The sequence below is a fragment of the Nycticebus coucang genome, chromosome 6 (genome assembly GCF_027406575.1).
Source record: "Nycticebus coucang isolate mNycCou1 chromosome 6, mNycCou1.pri, whole genome shotgun sequence".
NCBI classification, from domain to species: domain Eukaryota; kingdom Metazoa; phylum Chordata; class Mammalia; order Primates; family Lorisidae; genus Nycticebus; species Nycticebus coucang.
Window position 1 is genome coordinate 123732028 of NC_069785.1, and position 24883 is coordinate 123756910.

General features: G+C 48.9%; 3 protein-coding genes across 5 annotated transcripts in view; 2 read left to right on the forward strand and 1 right to left on the reverse strand.

Annotated features, from left to right (window-relative positions):
- The first annotated feature begins 2 nt into the window (after positions 1-2).
- NHERF4 (NHERF family PDZ scaffold protein 4) lies at positions 3-4363 on the forward strand. 2 transcript variants are annotated; one of them, XM_053595238.1, is made up of 12 exons: positions 3-102; positions 236-332; positions 718-745; positions 880-953; positions 1247-1458; positions 1717-1906; positions 2008-2144; positions 2387-2591; positions 2791-2987; positions 3075-3287; positions 3430-3630; positions 3866-4363. In XM_053595238.1, exons 2-12 carry the CDS (start codon positions 317-319, stop codon positions 3893-3895), a joined length of 1503 nt encoding a protein of 500 aa, XP_053451213.1. In that variant the 5' UTR covers positions 3-102; positions 236-316; the 3' UTR covers positions 3896-4363. The 2 variants fall into 2 exon arrangements, with proteins under 2 accessions (XP_053451213.1, XP_053451212.1); XM_053595237.1 differs by having other exon boundaries at positions 39-745.
- Positions 4364-4714: 351 nt separating this feature from the next.
- CCDC153 (coiled-coil domain containing 153) lies at positions 4715-8562 on the reverse strand. 2 transcript variants are annotated; one of them, XM_053595256.1, is made up of 5 exons: positions 8484-8562; positions 7401-7520; positions 6667-6759; positions 5267-5397; positions 4715-4972 (listed from the first exon to the last, which is right to left on the reverse strand). In XM_053595256.1, exons 1-5 carry the CDS (start codon positions 8551-8553, stop codon positions 4844-4846), a joined length of 543 nt encoding a protein of 180 aa, XP_053451231.1. In that variant the 5' UTR covers positions 8554-8562; the 3' UTR covers positions 4715-4843. The 2 variants fall into 2 exon arrangements, with proteins under 2 accessions (XP_053451231.1, XP_053451230.1); XM_053595255.1 differs by having other exon boundaries at positions 4715-5397.
- A 7596-nt stretch (positions 8563-16158) lies between these two features.
- The window catches only part of CBL (Cbl proto-oncogene), a 99273-nt gene continuing 90548 nt past the window's right edge, over positions 16159-24883 (forward strand). The window contains exon 1 of the mRNA XM_053595215.1: positions 16159-16455. Within this exon, the coding sequence (XP_053451190.1) occupies positions 16264-16455 (192 nt within the window). The 5' untranslated portion in view covers positions 16159-16263. The remainder of the gene's footprint in view (positions 16456-24883) is intronic.

Sequence of the window (24883 nt, forward strand, 5' to 3'; positions counted from 1 at the left end):
CCTGCTGCGCCATGGAACGCCTGTCATCCTTTTTGTACTTACCCCCAGGCTTGGAATTACAGTGACCAGCAATCTGCTTTCTCTGTGCAGAGGGACAACTGGGTCAGCTTCAGGGTCTCTGGGGAAAGTTGGGGCCCAGGAATGGGGGGAAGAGGACCCTACGCACTTGCCCAGAGGATAAGACACTCATTCCCGTTAACCATTACCCCATTGCTTCCATGGCATTGTCTTCAAGGAGGCGGGACTTGGGAGTGATAGGTGAGCTAGCTGGGATGGACCTTGTCCCTCCTCTGAGCACTGGGTGACTGAGCCAGCTATGGAGGCAGCTGCAGGTAGGCCAGGAAAAATCCTCTGGAGAGGGCTTTGGGGCAGTTGGAGCAAATTGGACAGTGAGGCTTTGGGACTAGGACACACTTGATGTTGGGATTTGAAGGCCCAAGGCAAATAGAAGTTAGGGGAAAAGAAGTGAGTTACTGTGTCTGTCTTCCTGATCCACACCACACCCTGTACAGATATGCTCAGATTTATGTGCCTAAGACTTAGGGACAGGGAGATACGCTCACAATGTCCCTGAGCGTATCTCCGTGAGAAGATTCCTTTAGAACAGAATGAGGGGTCAAGTCCTGAGTTTGGGGGTTCCCCTAAGTCCTTAGAAAACTGGGAGAGGAATCTGGGAGGGGAGAATGTGCCTCTTTTCTCACCCACTTCTTTGCCCAGGAGGTCTTCAGGACACGGCCTCGTCTCTGTAAGTGCCATCAGGGTTGGGCAAGGAGGGGAAGGAATCGGAGACAGGGAAGCTCCACACTGCATTTGTACCCAAAGTAGAGCCTGGGACCCAAGTCCAGCTGCTAGCATCCACTTGCTTCTGTCTCCTTGCAGCAAGTTTAAGTTTAACCCAAAGCTGGGCATTGACAATCCTGTCCTCTCCTTGGCGGAAGACCACAACCCCTCTGGTAACCCCCTTCCCCTGGCAACCATTTCCTTTCCCTGGAGACAGCTCCACACGGCCTCCCATCTCCTTGGTAACCACTCACTAGGTCTCCTCTGATGACAGTCTTGGTTGGAAGTGACTACATGGAAATGGGGTGGGGGAGAGGTGTTTCCTTCTGACAGCGTTCGCCCTGCCACCCAACACCTAACTAGGGGGAGGCACCCAGTGCCCTGTCAGAACACAGAGGCTGCCAGTCACGCGGTGGACCTGTGCTGGTCCTTCTCCCCCTCTTCTGCTGTTACCCACCACCTCCAGATCCCCAGAGCTGGGAGCGGCTGCGGTTCTGTCTGCTGAGCAAAGAGGAGAGCAGGAGTTTTGGCTTCCACCTGCAGCAGGGGCGTGGCGGGGCTGGGCACGTGGTGTGCAGGGTGGAGCCAGGCACCTCCGCCCAGCGCCAGGGTCTCCAGGAAGGAGACAGGATCCTGGGGGTGAACAGCGATGTTGTAGAGCATGAAGACTATGTGGCGGTAAGGCTGGGCCAGAACTCCGTGTGGGATGGGAGAGCTCCAAGGCACCATAGTGGGAGAAGTGGGCCAGGTACTTCTCTGGGCACTATGGTTGCAGGGTGCAAGCCTTGCTCCCCTCACATTGAGGAATGCCCAGGTCAGAAGGGTTGGAGGAGGCACCTAGAGAGCTGCTTCCACACCAAAAACCAGGGCTTGGGGATGGGGGGGTCCTGGAGGTTGGCAAGAGCAACAGCCCAAACCTCTCCCCTGTGTGTACAGGTGGTACGCCGCATCCGGGCCAGCGGTCCTCGGGTGTTGCTGACAGTCTTGGCACGGCATGTGTACGATGTGGTCCGTGCTCAGCAGGCGGACAGTGCCCGCCTCTGCCCTACCCTCGGCCCGGGTGTCCGGCCCCGGCTGTGCCACATAGTGAAAGATGAGGGCGGCTTTGGCTTCAGTGTCACCCATGGTGAGCTTAGAGGGGAGCAGGGGGTGGTGAGGAGGGCTGTCTCAGTTCGTGTTCCAGGCAGGCAGCAGGCCGGAACTTGCTTTTTTTTTTTTTGCTTCCAGGCTATCAGGGTCATTTCTGGTTGGTGCTAAGTACTGGAGGAGCAGCTGAGCGGGCAGGGGTGCCCCCAGGGGCCCGACTGCTGGAAATGAATGGCGTCAGTGTGGAGAAGTTCACTTATAACCAACTCACCAGGAAGGTACAGTGACCTGTTTCCTGTGCATACCTGCCCCCAGTCTGGGCCTGGGGCTCCCCGTCAGGAAGCAGACTTTCTCCCCAGCCCCTACTCTCCTGATCTGATCTTCTCCGTCGCCATCCTCCCCTCTATGGCTCCTGCCAGGCCCCTGCTTAATGCCTCATTCTCCTGCCAAGGGGAGGAGGGGCTGCCTCTTCCCTCCCTATCCAGGTGGTTGATGCCAATGCCCTGCTGGGTCCCCACAGCTTTGGCAGAGTGGACAGCAGGTGACTTTGCTGGTGGCAGGGCCAGAGGTGGAGGAACAGTGTCGCCAGCTGGGAGTGCCCCTGGCTGCACCCCTGGCGGAGGGCTGGGCGCTGCCCACCAAGCCCCGCTGTCTTCACCTAGAGAAAGGACCTCAGGGCTTTGGGTTTCTGCTGCGGGAGGAGAAGGGCCTGGACGGTCGCCCTGGTAAGTGGGAGCCTCATGGAAGGCAGGGAATGTGGGCCTTGGGGTGGGCACACAGAGTATACACACCTCTCAGTGCACACGAGAGGTATCCCTGTCTGAGGCTGCCTCTTCGGGTGCCCCCAGGGTCAGGTGCCCGGTGTGCACACAGGGGCTTGGGACAACACCCGGGTGAGGAGCATTGAAGATGTCTATGTCCTAGGACAGTTCCTGCGGGAGGTGGACCCAGGACAGCCAGCTGAGAAGGCCGGGATGCAGGCTGGGGACCGGCTGGTGGCTGTGGCTGGGGAAAGTGTGGAGGGGCTGGGCCATGAGGAGACAGTGTCCAGGATCCGCGCACAGGGCTCCCGAGTCTCCCTCACTGTTGTCGACCCTGCGGCTGACCGCTTCTTCACTATGGTGCGTCCTGTGGGTCAGGGGCTGGGATGGGGCAGGAGCAGAGCAGGACTCAGCAATGACAGGTTTGCTCTTCCTGCTTCCTCCTAGGTTCGCCTGTCCCCACTCCTCTTCTTGAAGAGCACAGAGGTTCCTACCTCTCCCCAAGACACCTGCTCAGCCTCTCTGGTTGAGATTGCAGAGACCGCTGAGCCTCCTGACCCTCTGGACTCCCACAAGTGCATCCTATATCCTGGGCCTGGTGGTGGCTACGGCTTCCGACTCAGCTTTGTGGCCAGTGGGCCTCGTCTCTTTGTCTCCCAGGTGAGTGCTACCCCATGGTCCTCGGGTCCTTTCCATCACTTGCCTCCCAATCAGTCCTCTGCATCCCTTCCAGAGCCTTAGAGTGCGCCCAGCAAACGTTCCCATGGTGTTCCATGTTTTGCACCCCACCCCCTACCACCAGGTGACTCCAGGTGGCTCAGCTGCCCAGGCAGGGCTGCAAATGGGAGATGTGATTCTGGAGGTGAATGGGTATCCTGTGGGTGGAGAGAATGACCTGGAAAGGCTTCAGCAGCTGGCCGAGGCTGAGCCACCCCTCTGCCTGAAGTTAGCAGCCAGGTCTCGGCAGGCCTGGGAAGCTTGGATCCCCCCAAGGTCTGCAGAGGTGAGGGAGAAGAAACACACACTACTGTGAGTAGCCAGAGAAGGCAAAGAGGGGCCAGAGAGGGGCAGGGTGGGCGGGAGAGTATAGTGTGGGATTTGCAGGTTGGGTCATGGTAGGTGGGGACAGAAGGACCTGTGGAACAAGCCCCATTCCTGGACATTTCAGTGCAGGTAATGGCAGGGAGAAGGAGCTCTTCTGGTCCTGGAATGACCTTGTCCCTTATGTCTCTGTATAGGACTGGGCTCCGGCCTCAGAGCTGCTGTAAAGCGCCCCTGCTTGCCACAGATCTACCCAGTGGCTTTCCTGTCGTCACTCACCAGCCTGAGAGATGATCTCTCTGAGCCAGAGGCCTGGAGCCCTAGGACTCAAACGCCACCCATCACAGGGTTTTCCAGGGGCTCCCTCCCTCCCCACCGACCTGCCTCCCAGGTCATGAAGAGGCTGTGCTCAGAGGTCTCAGAGAGGCCCATGAGGGAGCCTGGGACCCCAGAGGATGTCATCTGGGAGTTTTGGAGAGCTGTGCCCCAAGGTAAAGTTGTGGGCTGCGGGGCTGGCTAGGATTGAAGCCATCTGGCTCTTGCCCTGTGTATGACTCCAGGATCCTTAAATGTAATGCAAGAATTTAGAGACCAGCTACGCCTTCCCTCTGCGGGCACCTTGGGATTATGGGACAAGGAGGGGCCTGGTTCATGTTGCATTTATTACAGAAATGACCATCCACCATAAATTTGGCTGCCTGTGTTTGTGTTGGTGGGGATGAGGGTCAGTGGTCTGAAGGAGGCACCAGAGTATCGTTGGACTGCCTCCTAATTTGAAGCACTGGAGACACAAGATTTCTTACCTCGCACTGCATAAGAATCACAGTAATAGGGCCCTGGCTCAAGGGGTAGGACCCAGTTTCTGTAGGAGAAGAGTTGAGACTTGGTTAATTTCTCTCCTGGCCTCAATCTCTTAGATAATAGGTCAATTCTGAACTGAGAGGGTTCCACGAGAGCCACTCCTCTCCACCAAAAGGCCAAAACCCACAGCTCTGTTGAGTTTTGTTGTTTTTTTTTTTCAGTTTTTCGCCAGGGCTGGGTTTGAACCCAACACCTCCGGTATGTGGGGCCAGCACCCTACTCCTTGAGCCACAGGTACCACCCACTATTGAGTTCTTTGTCAAGAAGCTTTATTGCTGCGGCCTCTGAGGACCCTGAGAGTAAAGCTGGCAGCCTCAAAGATCCAGGGGGTTGAGTCCGAACTGGCGCAGCTGCTCCTTGTGCCTAGCGTGGAGCCTCAGTGCAGCCCCATCGCACTGAGGCTTGATGGCTCTCAGATTAGCCATGAGCTGGTCCAGGGTGTTCTGCAGATGCCAAAATTTCAACCCCCAGGAAGAGAGACGGCAGGGGTGAGAAGTGCCCCAGGTTTGTTTGTAAGGTTTCCTTACTAGTATTTTGTTAAAATTCTTATTCTGAGCTGGTGGGCGTGGTTGTGTGATAGAGCACATGGCGTGGCCTCCACCCTCTAGCCCCTGCCCCCTAGGGCACACCGTGCTAAAGAGGCATCTCTTGGAGGCACTTCTCCTCCTCCCCCCTGGGCTATGGTGTGGAGGAGTGCTGGGCATTGGGGCGGCTGGGCTCTCCAGGGTGAGGCTTACATGTAAGATTTCCTCATACTCGGCCTCCATGCCTGCCATCTGGGCCCGGAGCTGAGCCAGGGTCCAGTCGCGCTCTCCAATGGCTTGCTCAGCCTCTTCCCGTGCGGCCTCAGCCTCCTGCTGGCATGTCTCTGGCATCAGGGCAGAAGGATGAAAGCGAACAGGATGGTGATACTCTACCCTTGAACAGAGTCCCCAAAGGTATCTAAAAAGGGGACCTTGAGTGGGATCATTCCAGCCTCCTCCAGGGTCATCAGTTTTCCCACAGTTCCTATAAAAACTGAAGATCCATTGAGGTACAGTAGAAAGTGGTGGGTTTGGGACCAGATATGGATCCAAAGTCTGTTTGTTACTCACTACCTAGGTGCCTTGGGCAAATCTCTCTCTGAGTCTTGCTGTCTTCATTTTTTTTTTTTTTTTTTTTGCGACAGAGTCTCACTCTGTTTTGTTGCAGTTTGGCCAGGGCTGGGTTTGAACCCGCCACCCTTGGTATATGGGGCCGGTGCCCTATCCACTGAGTCACAGGTGCTGCCCAATTTTTGTTTTTAGTAGAGACGTTTCATTTCACATGGGCATGGTGAAAAGTGAGGTATTGATTTGGAGGGACCAAAGAAAAGGGGAAGTGGGGTGAGAGACCTACCTCTTCTTTCCTCATAACTTAGAGATTCTTGCCATTCTGAACTCTGCTCCGGTCCTCAGTGGTGGGGAGCCCATGGGGAAAATGGTCCCAGAGCCCAGATTGTAGCATGGAGAGAAGGGCCTTCCAAGTCTATCCCATCACCCCTTCACATGCTAGCTTTTTTTTTTTTCTTCAAGACAGAGTCTTATTATGTCGCCCTTCATAGAGTGCTGTGGCATCACAGCTTACGGCAACTTCAAATTCTTGGGCTTAAGCGATTCTCTTGCCTCAGCCTCTCAAGTAGCTGGGACTACAGGCACTTGCCACAATGCCCAACTTTTTTTTTTTTTTTTTCTGAGACAGAGTCTTACTTTGTTGCCCGTGGTAGAGTGCTGTGACATCACAGCTCACAGCAACCTCAAACTCCTGGGCTTAGGCGATTCTCTTGCCTCAGCCTCCCAAGTAGCTGGGACTATAGGCGCCCGCTACAATGCCCCCCTATTTCTTTTTTGTTCTTGCAGTTTGGCTGGGGCCCAGTTCAAACCCTCCACCCTCAGTATATAGGGTTCGCGCCCTACCCACTGAGCCACAGGTGCCACCCCCACCTTTTTTTTTCTAATTGCAGTTGTCATTGTTGCTTAGCAGCCTTGGGCCGGGTTCAACCTGCCTACCTAGGTGTATGTGGCTGGCGCCCTAACCACTAAGCTAGGGGTGCGGAGCCACACGTGCTAGCTCTGTTGTAGCCCTCAGAGAGAAAGGGGTTGGAGGGTGGGGAACCTACCCAGCTTCTCCCGAAGGCCCTTCACTTCTTCCTCCAGCTGCTTGTTGCGGGTCTCCATATTCTCCTGCAAGGTCTGGCACTTGCGTTTCATTTCTGGGGTGGGGGCCGTGGGTGGCCAGAGCCCCGGGGAGAGATGGAGGGATAGAGAAAGGAAATGAAACTGTGAGTGGGGAAGGCTGCTTGGTCTAGTGGAGAGGAGCACAAAGGCCTTCTTGCTTCTTCTTGTGATCCTGAAAAGCTGGGAGACCCTGAAAATCTGGTGAAAGGATAAGAAACTGGACTCCCGGGGCGGTGCCTGTGGCTCAGTGAGTAGGGTGCCGGTCCCATATGCTGGAGGTGGCGGGTTCAAGCCCAGCCCCGGCCAAAAACCACAAAAAAAAAAAGAAACTGGACTCCCTCTCCCTACTCCAGTTAGGATGGACATTCTAGCCCTTCTCTCCACCCCCGGCATGAATGAGATAATGGTTATGACTGTATCTTGTACCTCACAAAGCATCAAGCACATGGCATCAGGCATCCTGGAAGGAAAGCCCCTGCCCTGGCGCTCAGACACCTTCCTTTGGTTCCTTCAAGATCCTGTCTTCTTTGTACGATTTGAACCAAGCAAGAGAGGCTGAGACTAGCCCTGGCAGTTGGACGCCTGCCTTTTCCCTTCTTTGCATCCTCTGGGCCTCTTAGTTGTCCTTCCCAGGTCCTTGTCTCCTGCCCACCTGCCCAGCCAACCAACCACGTACCTGCATATATGGCTTTTCCTTCACTTCGGGCCCCTTCCAGTTCAGCCTCCAACCTGTGCAGCCTCTGCTTCACCTGGTCCTCAGAAGTCTTAGCTCGACGGGTCTCCTCCCTTCGTAGAGCTGTGAACAGTCCCAGAGCTGTCCTCAGGACTGGTGGGGGTTCCACTGAATCAGCCCCTGTAGTCTTGATAGACTCTGGAAATCTGGCAGCAGGGCATCCAGCCTCTCATTCTCTCTCTCTCTTTTTCTTTCTCTTAGAATCTCACAGGCTCTTCATTATTAGGAAGTAAAAACTCGGGCGGCGCCTGTGGCTCAAGGAGTAGGGCACCGGTCCCATATGCCGGAGGTGGCGGGTTCAAACCTAGCCCCGGCCAAAAAAAAAAAACCCCAAAAAAAAGGAAGTAAAAACTCTTTCCATGTCTGGCTGTAAAAAATAGCTCCTTCATCAACCCTCACTGCCCTTGCAGTCTTCCTTGTAGATAATTGTTACAGTTCAGCTTAGCTTCCCACCATAGCTCCAACCCTCCAATCCCCAAGATACAGAAATGCCCCTTTGGGCTGTCCCTCTGCCCCTCCCGCAGCTGCCACCCTCCTTACCCAAGTGGTCTGGAGCAGCTCCTTCTCTAGCACCACCAGCCTGAGCCTGGACTCAGCCTCCATATCTGCCCTGGCAAGTTTGCAGAGCCTTAGCTTTGTCTTGATCTCACCTCTCCCTCTCCCCTCCTGGCCTTACCCCACACCTTGCACTTTCTTCCCAAAGCAGATCTGAGGACCACTAAGGGAGGGATCTGAGGGCAGTCTACTGGGCTCACCACTGCCCAGGACGTGGTAGGTACTCAAAATATGGGTGACAGCTATGTTAAGACGGCAAAGAGCTAGACAGGGAGGGCTCAAGGGAGAATGAGAGTGGCCATTTCCCCAGTTCTTCAACTCTAGGAATCTGGATTCAAGGCCAGGCAGAGGAAGGTCAGGAGAGCTCATCTGTCATGCAGAGGGCTGAATTCTCTCCCAAGGAATTCTGTTTGACCTCTGTGCCAGAACACGGAGAAGCAGGGTTACCTACCTCCACCCACCATGACTCACCAGCATCCGAGTTCTTTTTCTTCTGCTGTGCCCCAGCTTTCCTTCTTTTTTCTTTGGTCTTGGGTGGCATCTTGTTACTGTCCTGGGAGAGGGAGGGGACTTTGTGTTTGGGTCTGGACACAGGAATGCTTTCCTGACCATGGGGCTGAACCAGGAGTCTCCAGAGAGTCAGAATTCTAGTCTCCAAGTCTCTCTCTCTCTCTCTCTCTCTCTCTATATATATATATATATATATATTTTTTTTTTTTGTGGTTTTTTGCCGGGGCTGGCTTTGAACCTGCCACCTCCGGCATATGGGACCGGTGCCCTACTCACTGAGCCACAGGCGCCGCCCCCAAGTCTATATTTTATACTTTCCAGAAAATTTGGTTCTTGGTCTCTTTGGAATATTAGGGAGGGCGTGGGTCAGAGCATAGAGTTGTTTCTCTCTACCAGGCAGGAGGCTCTATGTACAGAAGTTATTCCTCTTTTTTTTTTTTTTTGTAGAGACAGAGTCTCACTGTACCGCCCTCGGGTAGAGTGCTGTGGCGTCACACGGCTCACAGCAACCTCTAACTCTTGGGCTTACGCGATTCTCTTGCCTCAGCCTCCCGAGCAGCTGGGACTACAGGCGCCCGCCACAACGCCCGGCTATTTTTTGGTTGCAGTTTGGCCGGGGCTGGGTCCGAACCCGCCACCCTCGGCATATGGGGCCGGCGCCCTACTCACTGAGCCACAGGCGCCGCCCAGAAGTTATTCCTCTTAACACTTAGAGAAAATAAATCTGTACCTGGTCCCCTCCCTCTTCCTACCTGTAGAGTTTTCTCTTGCCTGTGTTGGGTTCCCTTGGGGAGTGACACTCTTGGGAAGGGGCAGAGAGAAGGACCAACCAGCCAGAGGCCTGAGGAGGAGCCTGGGGCCTGGGAGCCAATCCAGGGTGATAAATTTCTCTCAGGGGCAGGACTGAGAACTGGAAGTTTGGGTTTCTGGAGGCTACATGTTGTCTAGACAACTGGCAAACATGGAGTTCCGAGGAAGGTGGAAGGCGCTTTAGCAGCTCCCATGGCTCAAAATATCAAGGTCCCCACAGGGCAACTCTCCCCTTATCCCCAAATCCTAAATGTAGTTTAAAGAGAAAGGGATTTGGAGCTAGTTAGCTATGATTCACGTCCATGTAGGCACTGCCTGCAATTTGGAGACTTAACAAATTACAGATTTACACATCTGAGATAATACCATCGTGCTCATATAGAGGAAAAGGAGCGGTGGTAGCCATCTTGGGCAATTTACATACTAGGGTCCTATCAGCAAAATGGCATTATTAGGCTTAAAATAGAAGATACCCTTCAGTAAGGCATTCTACATTGTATGAGGGAAATTAAATGCAGGAGCAGGTACATGAGAGTTTCCCATTTCCTAGAAATGAGTCACAGAGGAGAGGTGGACCCAGGGACTCCAGGGTACTGACTTAGAGGGTGCAAATGTCGAAGGAAGGGGATCAGTTGGAGACTAGAGACCTGCAACCTGAGAGGGCCCCTCAGTCTGTAAACGCGGCAAGCCATTTAACTTTGCTTTTCCTGATCTTTAAATCTTTGCATCTGTAGATCCTGAAAAGCCCATCTTCTCTCCTAGTGATCTATGGCCACACTTCCTGGATTCCCTTGTGCAGCTCATTTTCAGACAGGTGTTGAGAGGACAGCTTTGAGGCTCCTGAAGGATACAGTTGGTTTGGGCTCCCTCTAGTGGACTTGGTTGGCTTCTCCCAAATCTGCTAAACTTTAGCTCTGAAATGATTTATTGGGCAGTGTTGGGTGATTCCCTTTTGAGGATACTTCTTAGCATATTGCTGGAGTCATGAGTGGCTGGAAAAAAGAAATTTGGGGGCAGAGAGTGTGGTGGATGGCTTGCCATTGTTAGGCAGTCCCTCCAGCCTGTGTTGTCCTGGAACCTTGTCATTAGTCTGCCACCTGGATCCCTGGGCACTATATTGGCTAGAATGAAAACAGCAGAAAACTTCATGCTTTTCTCCTTGTGAATTAGGGACCTGAAGAATCTTTCTTTAGGTACTTCTCTTCATCCTCCCCACACATTTTTGGTCCATTGCCTAATATCAGGAATAGATCTGTAGAAATAGCCATGAGATCTGGGAATGAAAAAATCCTTCCCCTGGGGAAAGGTAGATTCAGACAGAGACAGATTCATGTTTATTTGTCACTTGTTGGCTGTAGGGCACTTCTCTGACCCTTTGGATATTTTACAGAGCAAAGAGAAGAACCAGGCTTGTTCTTTCAAGTGCTGACAGCTCCTATAACTCAGGAGCTGTGCACATTTCCCTAATTTGGAAAATACTTTTTTTCTAATCTTGAAATATGTTTTTCATCTATTCTCCCTCCGGAACTACCCCCCACCCCCAAAATGCAGGGCGGGGTTCCCTCTTCCTGTACTCCTCATCTAGAAGCCTGTTTGGGGACTTCTGCATGGGACAATCAGGGTCTCCATTTTGCTTACTGCCTAAAGAAAGAAACTGAGGCAAACCTAATATAAGCAAGGAGTTTATTTGGGCCAAATTTGAGTACTGCAACCTGGGGGCATAGATTCAAGTTGCCCTGAATATACACTCTGATTGGCTGGGCACAGTGGCTTACTTACTCCTGTAATCCTAATACTCTGGGAAGACCAGGCAAGGAGGATTGCTTGAGCTCAGGAGTTTGACACTAACCTGAGCAACAGACCCGGGCATTGTGGTACTTGGGAGGCTGAGGCAAGAGGATGGCTTGAACTCAGAAGTTTTTTTTTTTTTTTTTTTGTGGTTTTTGGCTGGGGCTGGGTTTGAACCCGCCACCTCCAGCATATGGGACCGGCGCCTTACTCCTTGAGCCACAGGTGCCGCCCTGAACTCAGAAGTTTTTGAGGTTGGAGTGAGATAGGCTGATGCCATGGCACTCTAGCCTGGGTAACAAGAGTAAGACTCTGTCTCAGAAAAAAAGAAAAAAAAAAAAAAAGACTATGCACTTGGATAACATCAGTTATAAGTGGGATCTAAAGAAAAAGAAGAGGCAGTTCCTATGTTGTTTGCCAAGAATTTACATTAAAACTACCAGGTGCAGGGTGGCGCCTGTGGTTCAGTGAGTAGGGCGCCGGCACCATATACCAAGGGTGGCAGGTTCAAATCCGGCCCCGGCCAAACTGCAACAAAAAATAGCCGGGTATTGTGGTAGGCCCCTGTAGTCCCAGTTACTCGGGAGGCTGAGACAAAAGAATCGCCTAAGCCCAAGAGCTGGAGGTTGCCGTGAGCTGTGATGCCACAGCGCTTTACCGAGGGCAACAAAGTGAGACTCGGTCTCTAAAAAACAACAAAAAACAAAAAATAAAACTACAAGATTTCAGTGGCTCATGCTTCTAAATCCAGCACTTTGGGAGGCTGAGGCAGGATGACCACTTGAGTCCAGCCTGGGCAACACAGTGAGACCATATCTCTACAAAAAAAAAAAAAAAAAAAGAAAAGAAAAAAGAAAAATTAGCTGGGCATGGTGGCATGTAGCTGTAGATCTAGCTACTTAGGATCTTGAGGCAGGAGGATTGCTTGATCCCAGGAGTTTGAGGCTGCAGTAAGCTATGATCACACCACTGCATTCCAGCCTAGGCAACAGAGCAAGATCTTGTGTCTAATTTTTAAAAATTACAGGTATGGGGTGGCGCCTGTGGCTCAAAGGAGTAGGGCACTGGCCCCATATGCCGGAGGTGGTGGGTTCAAACCCAGCCCTGGCCAAAAACTGCAAAAAAAAAAAAATTACAGGGGGGCGGCGCCTGTGGCTCAGTGGGTAGGGCGCCGGCCCCATATACTGAGGGTGGTGGGTTCAAAAAAAAAATTACAGGGATGGGAGCAGTGGCTCATGCCTGTAATCCTAGCACTCTGGGAGGCTAAGGCGGTGGATTACTTGAGCTCACAAGTTCGAGACCAGCCTGTGCAAAATTGAGACCCCCGTCTCCACTAGAAATAGAAAAACTGAGGCAAGAGGATTGCTCGAGCTTGAGTTGGAGGTTGCTGTAAGCTATGACGCCACGGCACTCTACCCAGGGCGACAGCTTGAGACTCTGTATCAAAAAATAAATAAATAAAATAAATAAATAAAAAATAAAAAATAGGTGACTCGGCGCCTGTGGCTCAAGCGGCTAAGGTGCCAGCCACATACACCTAAGCTGGTGGGTTCGAATCCAGCCCGGGCCTGCCAAACAACAATGACGGCTACAACCAAAAAATAGCCGGGCATTGTGGCGGGCGCCTGTAGTCCCAGCTACTTGGGAGGCGGAGGCAGGAGAATCGCTTGAGCCCAAGAGTTGGAGGTTGCTGTGAGCTGTGATGCCACTGCACTCTACTGAAGGTGACAAAGTGAGACTCTGTCTCCAAAACAAATAAATACTAAAAAGTTACACTAAAATAACACAAGCTATTGATTAGCTATACGTTGTTCTTTATATCAAGGATTCTATGAGCATGAAAATAACCAATGGAGGCAGTTAATCAGGAACAAAATGCCTTTAGCTCAGACTACCCTGAACTATTTTTTTTTCTCATTGCTGATGCATGGAATGACATACTAGAATAGAGATTACAGAAAGCAAGCAAGGTATTATGCCTCAGAAGAGCATTTACTTTACAAACATGTTCCGTCAACGACTTACAGGTGCAGAATGAGGATGTGGTTTGGGGCGAAGGTGAAGTGGAATAAGAAAAGGGCCCCATGTCACGCAAAGTGATACAACATGAACCAGCCATTGCACAACTAAGAATGAGAATGACATTGTGATCAACAATTCAGTCCCATTATTAGTACCTTTTCAAAAACATGCTAAATAAAAATTATGGGAAAAAGGTCAATCTTTCTTTTTTCATTAACCTTAGTTTAGAAGTGACAATAGGGGGTGGCGCCTGTGGCTCAGTCGGTAAGGCGCCGGCCCCATATACTGAGGGTGGCGGGTTCAAACCCGGCGGGTTCAAACCCGGCGGGTTCAAACCCAGCCCCGGCTGAACTGCAACCAAAAAATAGCTGGGCGTTGTGGCGGGCGCCTGTAGTCCCAGCTACTCAGGAAGCTGAGGCAAGAGAATTGCTTAAGCCCAGGAGTTGGAGGTTGCTATGAGCTGTGTGATGCCATGGCCTTCTACCGAGGGCCATAAAGTGAGACTCTGTCTCTACAAAAAAAAAAAAGAAGTGACAATAGGAAAAGATAATTCCAGCAGAACTCTGTCTTCCTTTGTATAAGATCCCACCCATCCGGGAGCTTTGAAGAGATACAGAGAAGAGTCACTATTTCCCTTTTATTCAAATGCAAGAGGTCATTTGTATATTAAAAGAAATATGGCTCCTCCTCTCTCTTCTCTCTCTCTTTCTTCGTCTCTCCTCTCTCTGTCCCACTCCCCCCACCCTTTTCTCTCCTCCTTGGTGCTGCTCTGCAGCATCCCTTCCTTGCCAATAAATACTTTTCGTACAAAAAAAAAAAAAAAAGAAATATGGCCTTCTGCAGCAGAAAGAGTATATTATATAATTCCTAGCTGTGCAGATCTTGTTGAAGATAGTAAAAAGTGGAAGCCTTAAACTAAGCCAGAGATGTGTAGTATATGTCTACACAAGTACACACACAGCTCAGGTTAATTTCTTACCCCCCAAATACCCTGTGAACATACAATGTTGTACTGTGGAAGATCCAAAGTTAACACAAATTATTAACAGGAATGTAGAGAAGGAAAAGATTGCTTCTATCTGGAATATAGAGGAAGAAGGACAATGTTTGAACTGAATTTTGAAGAATGGATTGGACATTAGGAACACACTTCAGGCAGAGGGAATGCTCTGAGTTATGGTGATGAAAAAAGAAAAAAATTGTGATATTTTATGCGTGGGATATACGTACCAGGAAGTAGTATAAAACTGCAAGGTGGGCTTGGCACCCATAGCTCAGTGAGTAGGGTGCCCAGCCACATACACTGATGCTGGCGGGTTCCAGTCTGGCCTCAAGCCTGCTAAACAACAATGACAATTGCAACCAAAAAATAGCCCGGCGTTGAGGCAGGCACCTGTAGTCCCAGCTACTTGGGCAGCTGAGGCAAGAGAATAGCTTAAGCCCAAGAATTAGAAGTTGTGTGAGCTGTGATGCCACAACACTCTACTGGGGGTGACATAGTGAGACTGTCTCAAAAACAAGACAAAACAAAAAACTGCAAGGTAGTTTAGTTCGGAGTTGCATCAGTATCATTGTTAGTTTTATTCCCAAGGCAATGGGGAGTGTTTAAAGTTTTTCTGTGTCTGATGCTATTGAACTATACTTTAGCAAGTATATGGTGACAGGAAGGATAGCAGGGTAACCAGGCAGGAAAAGGTTTCAATAGTCCAGGGGAAAGAAAATGAGGATGTGCAACTAGGGTGGTGGCACTAGGGATGGAAAGTCTCGACAAAAATCTTCACAATAATCTAAGAGCTTTGCCTAGACTTTCCCTTGGTGGATTCTTTCCAGATAGGAACTGATAAAAGGACATTCTACTGATAAGAAATAACATTGACTTAAAAATCAATTTTAGATAAAAGCAATTGAATTGTAAATTCAGGATGTTTGGCCGAATGGTCCTTGATTTCAAAGATATTTTCTTCACTTACATACCTGATAAAATTCCCTTATCACTCGGGGCTTTGTGAGAGAGCCAGGAGGGGGATCTAACGTGGAATTTAGAACTTACTGACTATGCTGAGGCTCAGAATTATCAGATTAGGGCAGGGCGTTTCTTCGGAAGAGAAGTTCCTATTTTCAAAGTTCTTCCAACCGAACTTTTGTATTAGAGAAGTGGAAGTGACTGGGAGCGGAGCTAGAACCGCTTTGGCCAGCATCAGCAGTCAGCCGCAGTGTCACAATCTCTGTGTACTGGCCGACCCGCAGAGCAGCGGTGAAAACAAAACAGCAAAAAAAGAAGTGCCTGGAAGGAAGAAGAGCTCGGAGTGTCCCAAGACTTGATGGGGCCTATTGTGTCTCCAACAATGTGCATCATTTACATTCCTGTCCTTGGTGGCGTCTTAGAGAGCAGTTAAAAATACCAGAGAGTGGAGAAATAAATTTCCCTTTTTTTTCCCCACTGTCCTCTCACAATACGAAGAAACAAATAACTCGAAGCTCAATTTCCTCATTTGTCAGGCGTGGGGGAAAGACCCAACGTTAAGATTCTTCCTACTACTACCTGTACGAATTTACACGTGCCAGAGACTCACTCCAGGAGCGCAACACGCCAGCCCACAAAAAACATGGAGAGCTCGGCTTCGGCCTAGTGCGCAGACTCCGCGTTGGATTCACTCCCGCTTCTCCAGCAGAGGGCGCAGGCACCAAGGTTTCCGCCGGCCCCGCCCCGGGATGGCCCCGCCCCGGCCCGCCCCCGGGGTAGGGGCGGGGCAGACCGGCGCGGAAACTTGGCCGCGGCTTTCCGGGGGCTGTGGCCGAGCGGGCGGCGCTGGAGGAGGTGGCGCAGGGGGCGTCGCTGCCCAGTCCGGACGCTGCCGGCCCCTTCCTGGAGCTCGCCAGTCAGCCAGTGCGTCTCCGGCGCGCGCCCAGGGTACTCCCCCTGCTCGAGGCTCGCTCTGGGGAGGGGCGCGCCCAGCGGTTTGCCGGCGCCGCCCACTCTCCTCCCAGCGGCCGCTCCGCCCTCCGCCCGGATAGCCGGCGGCGGCGGCGGCGGTCGGGAGAGGCCCCTCCTTCACGCCTTCCTTCTTTCGTTCGCTCGCAGCCGAGCTGACCCGGCTGGGCCCCCTACCTTCCCTGGGCCATGGCCGGCAACGTGAAAAAGAGCTCTGGGGCCGGGGGCGGTGGCGGCTCCGGGGGCTCGGGCTCGGGAGGCCTGATCGGGCTCATGAAGGACGCCTTCCAGCCGCACCACCACCACCACCACCTCAGCCCCCACCCGCCGGGGACGGTGGACAAGAAGATGGTGGAGAAGTGCTGGAAGCTCATGGACAAGGTGAAAGGACTGCGGAGGACCCGCGGGAGCAGGGTGGGCGTGGGCGGAGGGCCGCAGGGAGGGGAAGGAGCGGGCAGAGGAAGCTGGGGGAGGGGACGGGTCCTGCGAGGCTGGGGAGCCGAGGAGCCGGGGTGACCGGCCGAGGGGGCGGAGGCTGGGGGTATGGGGTGGGGAAGAGATCAGGAAACTGGGGGTCAGCGGTGGGGAAAGGCTGAGCTTCGAAGTAGGGGAACGTTAAGGTGTTGTGTTTGGGGTAGCGAGACAAAGATGGGGTGGGGGCTGGGGTGAAGGTTAACTGGGAAGCCACCTGGGCGGAAGTATGATGGGGGGTGTGTGGAGTTTGGGGTTCCGTGCTGGGTGTAGGGATGTGGGTCGCGAATGGGCCGGGGGAGATGGGGTGGGGAGGAGTGAAGAAGAGTGTTTGACCGGCTAGGGCTCTCAGCTGGCTGAGGAGTCGAAATCTGACTGAGGAAATAATGTTTATGGGCTCTGATTGGAGAACGTGGGGTCAGGACAACTCCGCAGGCAAATTGTGCCCTGGGTTAGCATATGGTTTTTTTCCCATTAAGATGTAACACCAAGATCAAAGAAATAGGGATGTTTAAATGGGGCAAGGAGGGAACTTCCCTCCACATCAAGCTCTGGCTCAAGTTTTTTGTTATCCTCAGTAACATTGGATGTGATCCATTGCTGGTGCTGAGATATGCACTGATTAAACCACAAGTTCTGGTTAGAACCATTATCTTCTGAAAGATGAATTGACTGAGCCTGCTAAGCAACAGATTCTGACTTATAACTTCCTCTCTACACACACCGCTTTTAGTTGTGTTCTTATTTTTAACGGGCCTGGCTCCTTATTAAAGGACCTGACTTTAAGCTTGTTCGACGAACTTCTTTGATTATCTTTTTCTTTTCTAGCAAGTTGGAAAAGAATAACTCCCTTATATTTAGCCACTAAACTAAGTTTGTCATTTGGGAGAATTTTACTTCCTTATAGTTATGTCTATATGTGAAATATGCCGTAGTAGTTAGTCCCAAGTACTTAAAGTGTTTAAGCAGTCTAACACTTTGGTAGAATTCAGCATATTTTCATATTCATTAATTAATAACTTATTCGGGGGGGCGCCGCCCCCATATACTGGAGGTGGTGGGTTCAAACCCAGCCCCGGCCAAAAAACTGCAAAAAAAAAAAAAATTAATAACTTATTCGGGCAAAATTCATACTGCAGATGAAAAGTGATTCGAAGGATCTGGAGTGTTACGTGAGTATGGCGTTATTTCCTTCAGTGTAAAACTGGTTTTCTTTGGTTCCTCTCTGGGCCTAGGTTCCTCTTCTGTAAAATTCATCATGGGTTGTTTTGGAGTAGAAACCACTAATAAAATGATTATGAAGCACTTGGCAAATGTAAATGAACTATTTAAATACTTAATAAGTCCTGTGTGTGAATTAACAGTCTTGTAGTGCATGCCAGTGGTTTCAGAGACGCTTTCAGAACTGTTTTTTCTCATGTTAAATAATTGGTATTGCAGTTAATAACAAGTGTTTGTATTTGATTATATTGATGGTGTGGTACTAATTTTATTACTAAAAGTTATAATAAAATCATTGCAGGAAGTGAGATGTGAAAGGAAACTTTAAAAGTGTTGACTCCTTTAAAAACTATTGAATGTATTAAAAATTTGAAATTTGGAGATTTGCATTTTAGGAACTTGCTGTTTGGGACTAAAAAAGTTCCTGTATTAGGCAGATGTGGTGGCCTGTGCCTGTAGTCGCAGCTACTTGGGAGGCTGAATGAAGCAGGAGGATCACTTGTGCCTAGGAGTTTGAGGTTGCAGTAAGCTATGATGACACCACTACACTCTAGCCTAGACAGCAGGGCAAGACTGTTTCAAGAAAAAAAGTTCCTGTGACAGAAAAAATACTTACATCTCTAATTACTTCATCCTAAAAGACATAAGGTGCTGTATATCAAAATCGTATTGATTAGTGACCTCTGCTTAAAAATAAACTTTTTATGATTTTTTTGTGTTTCTATCAATAAAGCATACATTATAGGTAGTACTTTTTCTTCCTATCTATAGGAGTCCTATCCTCCTTTAAGTCTTATTCCTTCCTTCTTTAAAGTACGTGTATTGAATTTTGACGTCTTCTGCAGAATGTTTAATTATTAGGGAGTTATGAAGAGGACTCAAGTTTTGGGTTGATTTCCTTTTCCATTCTAGTGTAGGGAAAGGGATATTTTATTTTCATATAGCTTGCCTCAGAAAATGATTTTAGTACCATCTTTGCCCAATCACAAATATCTGGATTGAAAACTTAGTACTTTCTGATATGTTAATTCAATAGGTTGATAGTGCTTTGCACATTTTCTGAATACTTCTGTAATGTTGTTAGATTGCACCATCTCTTTTACCCTTGATGTTCTGTATATAGGGTGTTCTTTTTTCCACTGTATTTTTATTGTTCAGTCTTCAATGTGTCACTACACCACCTAAGGTGGCAGAAATACCTACCTGCTGTCTATGTCAAACTTTGGTTTAATAATCAGCAATCTAGCAGAAGCATTTTGCTAATGAGTTTAAGTTTTAGAACGGATTAGTAAATCAGTAAACTGGCCTGTGTTGACAAGAACCCATGACTTATGCCAGCTTCTTCATCTGCATACATTCAAGGTTGGGGGAGGGGAGAAGACTGTTCCCAGTGCTAACTCAATAAATTAGGAGTAGGCTGGAGTAATAGTCATGTAGCTTCAATGACAAGGACAAAACATACATATGAAAAAATATATACGGGGTACAGTAAGAGGTTAACAATAATAAGAGAACAATTATAATAATAAACTGTAATAAAAGTTATATGGGATGGGCCTGGTGGCTCACGCCTATAATCCTAGCACTCTGGGAGGCCGAGGTGTGGATTGCCTGCGTTATGAGTTCGAGATCAACCTGAACCAGAGCCAGACCTCATCTCTAAAAATAGCGGGTATTGTGGCGGGTGCCTGTAGTCCCTGCTAGTTGGGAGGCTGAGGCAAGAGAATCGCTTAAGCCCAAGAGTTTGAGGTTGCTGTGAACTGTGATGCTATGGCACTCTATGGAGGGTGAGAAAGTGAGACTCTGTCTCAAAAAAAAAAATTTGTATGAATGTGGTGTCATTTGCTCTCTCATGATATCTTACTGTACTTATTGCAGGCAAAGGAAGGCTACTGTATTTTAGGCTTTGCTGGCTACATACTCTGTTCTATATTCTTTTGAGTCTCACTATGTAGCCCTCAGTAGAATGCTGTTGTGTCACTGCTCACAGCAACCTCAAACTCTTGGGCTTAAGTGATTCTCTTCCCTCAGCCTCCCCGAGTAGCTTGGGACTGCGGGTGCCCGCCACAGTGCCCAGCTGTTCTTTGGTTGCAGTTGCCATTATTTAGCAGGCCTGGGCTGGGCTCAAACCCGCCAGCCTTCGTGTGTATGGCCGTGGCCCTACTCACTGAGCTACGGGCATCAAGCCTGTCCCATAGTCTTCTTGTTGTTAAAACTCTTTAAAAATGTGAAGGCCATTCCTGTTTGTTTGTTTGTTTGTTTTCCCAAGACAGAGTCTCATTTTGTCACAGCTCACAGCAACCTCAAACTCTTGGGCTCAAGAGATTCTCTTGCCTCAGCCTCCCAAGTAGCTGGAATTACAGGTGCCCACCACAAGCCTGGCTCTTTTTAGAGATGGAATCTATCTCTTGCTCAGGCTGGTCTGGTACTCTTGAGCTCAGGCAGTCCATCTGCTTCAGTTTCCCAGAGTGCTAGCGATTATAGGTGTGAGCCATTGCGCCCAGCTATGAAAGCCATTCTTAAGCTTGCAGATATATTAAAACAATGAATGCAGGCCCTAATTTGCCCACTCCTAAATAGAGCATCTGTGTTATGTTTGAACTGTTTTTGTTTTTTTTTTCCTTTTAAAAAATAAGACAGGCTGGAGTGCCATGGTGTCAGCCTAGCTTACAGCAACCTCAGACTTCTGGGTTGAACTATCCTCCTGCCTCAGCCTCCTAAGTAGCTGGGACTAGAGGTACCTCCCCAATGCCTGGCTCATTTTTATATTTTTAGTAGAGATGGGGTCTCGCACTTGTTCAGGCTGGTCTCGAACCTGTGAGCTGAGGCAATTCACCTGCCTTGGCCTCCCAGAGTGCTACGATTACAGGCGTGAGCCACAGCGCCCGGCTTAGATTATTAGGGTCTCGATTATTCTGTCATCTGGGTTAAAGTGCAGTGGCATTATCATAGCTCACTGCAACCTCAAAAGTCTTGAGCACAAGTGATACTCCTTCCTCAGCCTCCCAAGCAGATGTAACCACAGGCAAGCCCTACCACACTTGCCTAATTTTTCTATTTTTCACAGAGGCTGGGTCTCAAACTCTTGGCCTCAAGTGATCCTTTTGCTTTGGCCTCTCAGAGTGCTAGGATTATAGGGCTGAGCCACTGTGCTCTACCTGGTTAATATTTAATATTTTGTAGAGATGGGGGGTTTCCCTATTCTGTTGCCCCATTGGGGTGATTCATTTATTTATTTTTTATTTTTTGAGACAGAGTCTCACTATGTCACCCTCGGTAGAGTACCGTGGTGTTAGAGCTTATAGCAACCTCAAACTCTTGGACTTAAGAGATCCTCTTGCCTCAGCCTTCTGAGTAGCTGGGACTACAAGTGTCTGCCACATGCTCAGCTAGTTTCTTTTTGAGATGAGTGTCTCGCTCTTGAGCTCAAGCAGTCCACCTGCCTCAGCCTCCCAAAGTGCTAGGATTACAGGCATGAGCCACTGTGCCTGGGCCAGGATGATTTTTTTTTTTAGATAGAGTCTCACTATGTTGCCCCCCGTAGAGTGCAGTGGCGTCACAGCTCACAGCAACCTCAAACTCTTGGGTTCAAGTGATTCTCTTGCCTCAGCCTTCCAAGTAGCTGGGACTACAGGTGCCTGCCACAATGCCTGGCTATTTTTTTTTTTTTAATCGTAGTTGTTGTTTAGCAGGCCTCGGCTGGGCTCAAACTCGCCAGCTCCGGTGTATGTGGCTGGCACTGTAACCACTGAGCTACAGACACTGAGCCCCAGGATTTTTTTTTTTTTTTTTAGACAGTCTCAAGCTGTCACCCTGGGTATAGTGCTGTGGCATCACAGCTCACAACAACCTCAAACTCCTGGGCCCTAAGCGATTCTCTTGCCTCAGCCAAGAGCTGGGATTACTAGGCGCTACAATGCCTGGCTATTTTTTCTTTTTTTATTTTTTGTTGCAGTTGTCATTGTTATTTTAGCTGACCCAAGCCGGGTTCAAACCCACCAGCCTTGGTGTATCCTACCCACTGAGCTGCAGGATGATTTTTTAATGAAATATAATTTAGAAAAAAATGCTTGTCTTTAAAGCATGAATTTTTAAAAGTATTTCCATTTTTTTCAGTGCTTAATGTATAGTAGAACCTCTGTAGTTGACTACCTCCCTACATCGACCACCTCCTTAAGTCCTTAAGTTGACCTAATTTTCATAGACCAGACACACACCATATGTACTCAGTGGAAGACTTCTGTGTTGAACACCTCTGCAAGTTGTATCCAGACTACTTCAACTGTGACATACAATATCAATTTGTCCTCTATGAGTCTATTATATACCAAGGGGTAGAAGGTGTGGGCTTTGCTCCTTAGTTGTATTATTTTTTCTTTAGTATCTTTTTTTTTTTATTGTTGGGGGTTCATTGAGGGTACAATAAGCCAGGTTCTTTAGTATCTTTTTGTATGTTTTATTGTTACCATGTATTGGATTAGGCCTGACTATGGAAGATTCTTTCAATGTGGAGGACCGGTCTGAATTGTCAGTATATCTTGCAATTATAGTAGAACCTCTGTAAGTTGGCAGTCCCAAGGGACTGTGACAAATTGGTCAACATATGGAGATGGTCAACATAAGGAACTTCTGTTGACAACATGTAGTCACATAAGGAACTTCCATTGAGTACATGGGGTCCATGAAAATTAGGTCAACTTAAGGGGGTGAAGGGGGTGGTTAGTGTAGGGAGGTGGTCAAATAGGGAGGTTCTATTATACTGAAAAATTTTACAGTTAACCGAGATGTGATGGCCCAAAGGAAAGGACTCAGAAGAGCTGGCATTGAAGGAAAAGGTTGATCTTCTACATTTTCTGGAAAGCAGCAGCAAAAAACAGCAGAACATGTTGGAACATTTTGGTGTTAGCCAGACCACAGTTAGCAACATCCAGAAATGTAAACTTGAGTCCTTAGAGAGAGATGGTAAGGAAAGCAGAGACCTGCAATGGAAAAGGAGGAAAACTTCCCTCGATAAAGTCACTCATATTCTTTTTTTTTTTTTCTTTTTTGGCCGGGGCTGGGTTTGAACCCACCACCTCTGGCATATGGGACCGGCGCCCTACTCCTTGAGCCACAGGCGCCGCCCTTCCCTCGATAAAGTCAATGAAGCCACATTAAGCTGGTTCAACAAATAAGGGCAGTTAACACCAGACTCTCCAGGTTGATGATCCAAGAAGTTGCTAAAAAATTCACACAGGAATTTGGGATGGCAAATTTCCAAGCATTGAATGGTTGGCTTGAGATATTTAAACTGCAACCTGAGATCTCTCAGAAAGTCTGGTGTGGTGAGTCCAACAAAGTTCCAGGAGAAGTTGTGGGAGAGTTCATCGAAGAGTTCCTGAACTTCACAAGAAGCTTCAAAGATGACGACATCTTTAACGCTGACCAGTGGGGACTCTTTCAGGGTGATACCTGACAGGAACTTCATCATGAAGGTTGACAAATCAAAGTGTGGAAAACTTTGCCAAAAAATATTTCCCAGTTCTGCATTGTGCTAGCTGACCCAGAGAGAAACTAAAGGTTTTGCTGAATGGGTAAATTGGCAAAGCCACGCACATTAAAGAACCTGAAGCCAGAAGATCTCCCCGTCACTTGGAGATCTAACAAATGCACGTGGATGACTGGTACCCTATTTGAGAGGTGGGTAAGGGATATTGACCAAGAAATGTAGAAAGACCATAGACAACTGTCCTGGCCAGTTGCAAGTGAATCATCTCACAAGCATGACATTGGAATTTCTACCTCCAAACATGACCTGAAAAGTCCAACCTCTTGACAAAAGCATCATTAAAACATTTGAAATGCACTACTGCTGGGTGTGGTGGCTCATGCCTGTAATCCCAGCATTCTTGGGAGGCTGAGACAGGAGGATCACTTGAGCCCAGGAGTTTGAGGTGGTTGTGAGCAAGGCTGACGCCATAGCCTAGTTTGGGTCAACAGAATGAGACTCTGTCTCCAAAAACAAAACAAAACAAAACAAAATATACTATTGTGACCCAGTTCCTAGAGTGGGTCACTTAGTAAAACACAAACCTGTTGTCCACCTGTAGAAGCAACTTCATCTGCTGCATCAGTTAATGCTCTGGATGCTGTCCTCTGGATCAGTTCTGGAGAGGGTAGTTATTGGGGGGTAAAAGGGGACTTTTACATTTTGTTCTAAGATATTATGGTTTGAAAATTGCGTTTTATTCTCAAAGAGTGCTATAGCTTCGGTTTAGTTCTACTCTGGATCAGTTCTACGTAGAATAAGTAGATCTACGTGGTCTAAGTTCAGCTACAGACAATATAGATAAGTTTCAAGTTTAAGTTAGATTTGTCACAACCCAAGAACATGGTGTTTTTTTATTTTTGTAGACAGAATCTCACTCTGTCTCCTGGGTAGAGTTCCTTGGCATCAGTATAGCTCACAGCAACTTCAGACTCCTGGGCTCAATCTGTCCTCCTGCCTCAGCCTTTCAGAGTGCTAGGATTACAGTTGTGAGCCACTGCTCTGGTTCAAATATGATGTTTTGGCCCCATGAGACAGTCCATCATCTCCATGGCAGAATTTGAAGGAGTAGGTTTTGAAGATTTTGTTGCAATCGATGATGAGGTGGCAACCTGTAATGAACCTGACCCAGGAGCAATTTTCCAAGCAATATTGACTGAAGTACAGACCAGTCAGTAGAAGTGCATGAAGCAGCTGATGAAGTGGAAGACACAAGTGAGGATGACACAGAAATTGCAGAGACTCTAAGAGTATGTCCGGCATTTGATAATGCAGTTGAAGTCATTTGATATGGAAAAATGCCCAAGTGTGCTAAGTAGTATAGCCAGCATTGAGAGTGCTTTCTCCACTTACGGTTGGAAATAAGATGCAGACCAAAGTTGACTCTTTTTTCAGAATGATTAAACCATAAGAAAACAGAGGCAAGAGAATCACTTAAGCCCGAGAGTTTGAGGTTGTGAGCTGTAACACCACGGCACTCTACCGAGGGTGACATAGTGAGACTCTGTCTCCAAAAAATACCCATGAGAAAACAATAAATGTATTGATCTTGTATGATACTCTATATATGATTTTCCTGTGCTTTGATTA

Excerpts from the sequence above, each read along its gene's own strand:
- NHERF4 (XM_053595237.1), top strand. The coding sequence starts at position 684 with ATGTGCCTCTTTTCTCACCCACTTCTTTGCCCAGGAGGTCTTCAGGAC. Across the intron at positions 1,459-1,716 it reads AGCATGAAGACTATGTGGCG|GTGGTACGCCGCATCCGGGC; the intron begins GTAAGGCTGGGC and ends CTGTGTGTACAG. Across the intron at positions 2,988-3,074 it reads CTGACCGCTTCTTCACTATG|GTTCGCCTGTCCCCACTCCT; the intron begins GTGCGTCCTGTG and ends GCTTCCTCCTAG.
- CCDC153 (XM_053595255.1), bottom strand. The coding sequence starts at position 8,553 with ATGCCACCCAAGACCAAAGAAAAAAGAAGGAAAGCTGGGGCACAGCAG. Across the intron at positions 6,760-7,400 it reads AGGAAAAGCCATATATGCAG|AAATGAAACGCAAGTGCCAG; the intron begins GTACGTGGTTGG and ends CCCCCACCCCAG. Across the intron at positions 5,398-6,666 it reads GGGCCTTCGGGAGAAGCTGG|AGACATGCCAGCAGGAGGCT; the intron begins GTAGGTTCCCCA and ends CCCTGATGCCAG.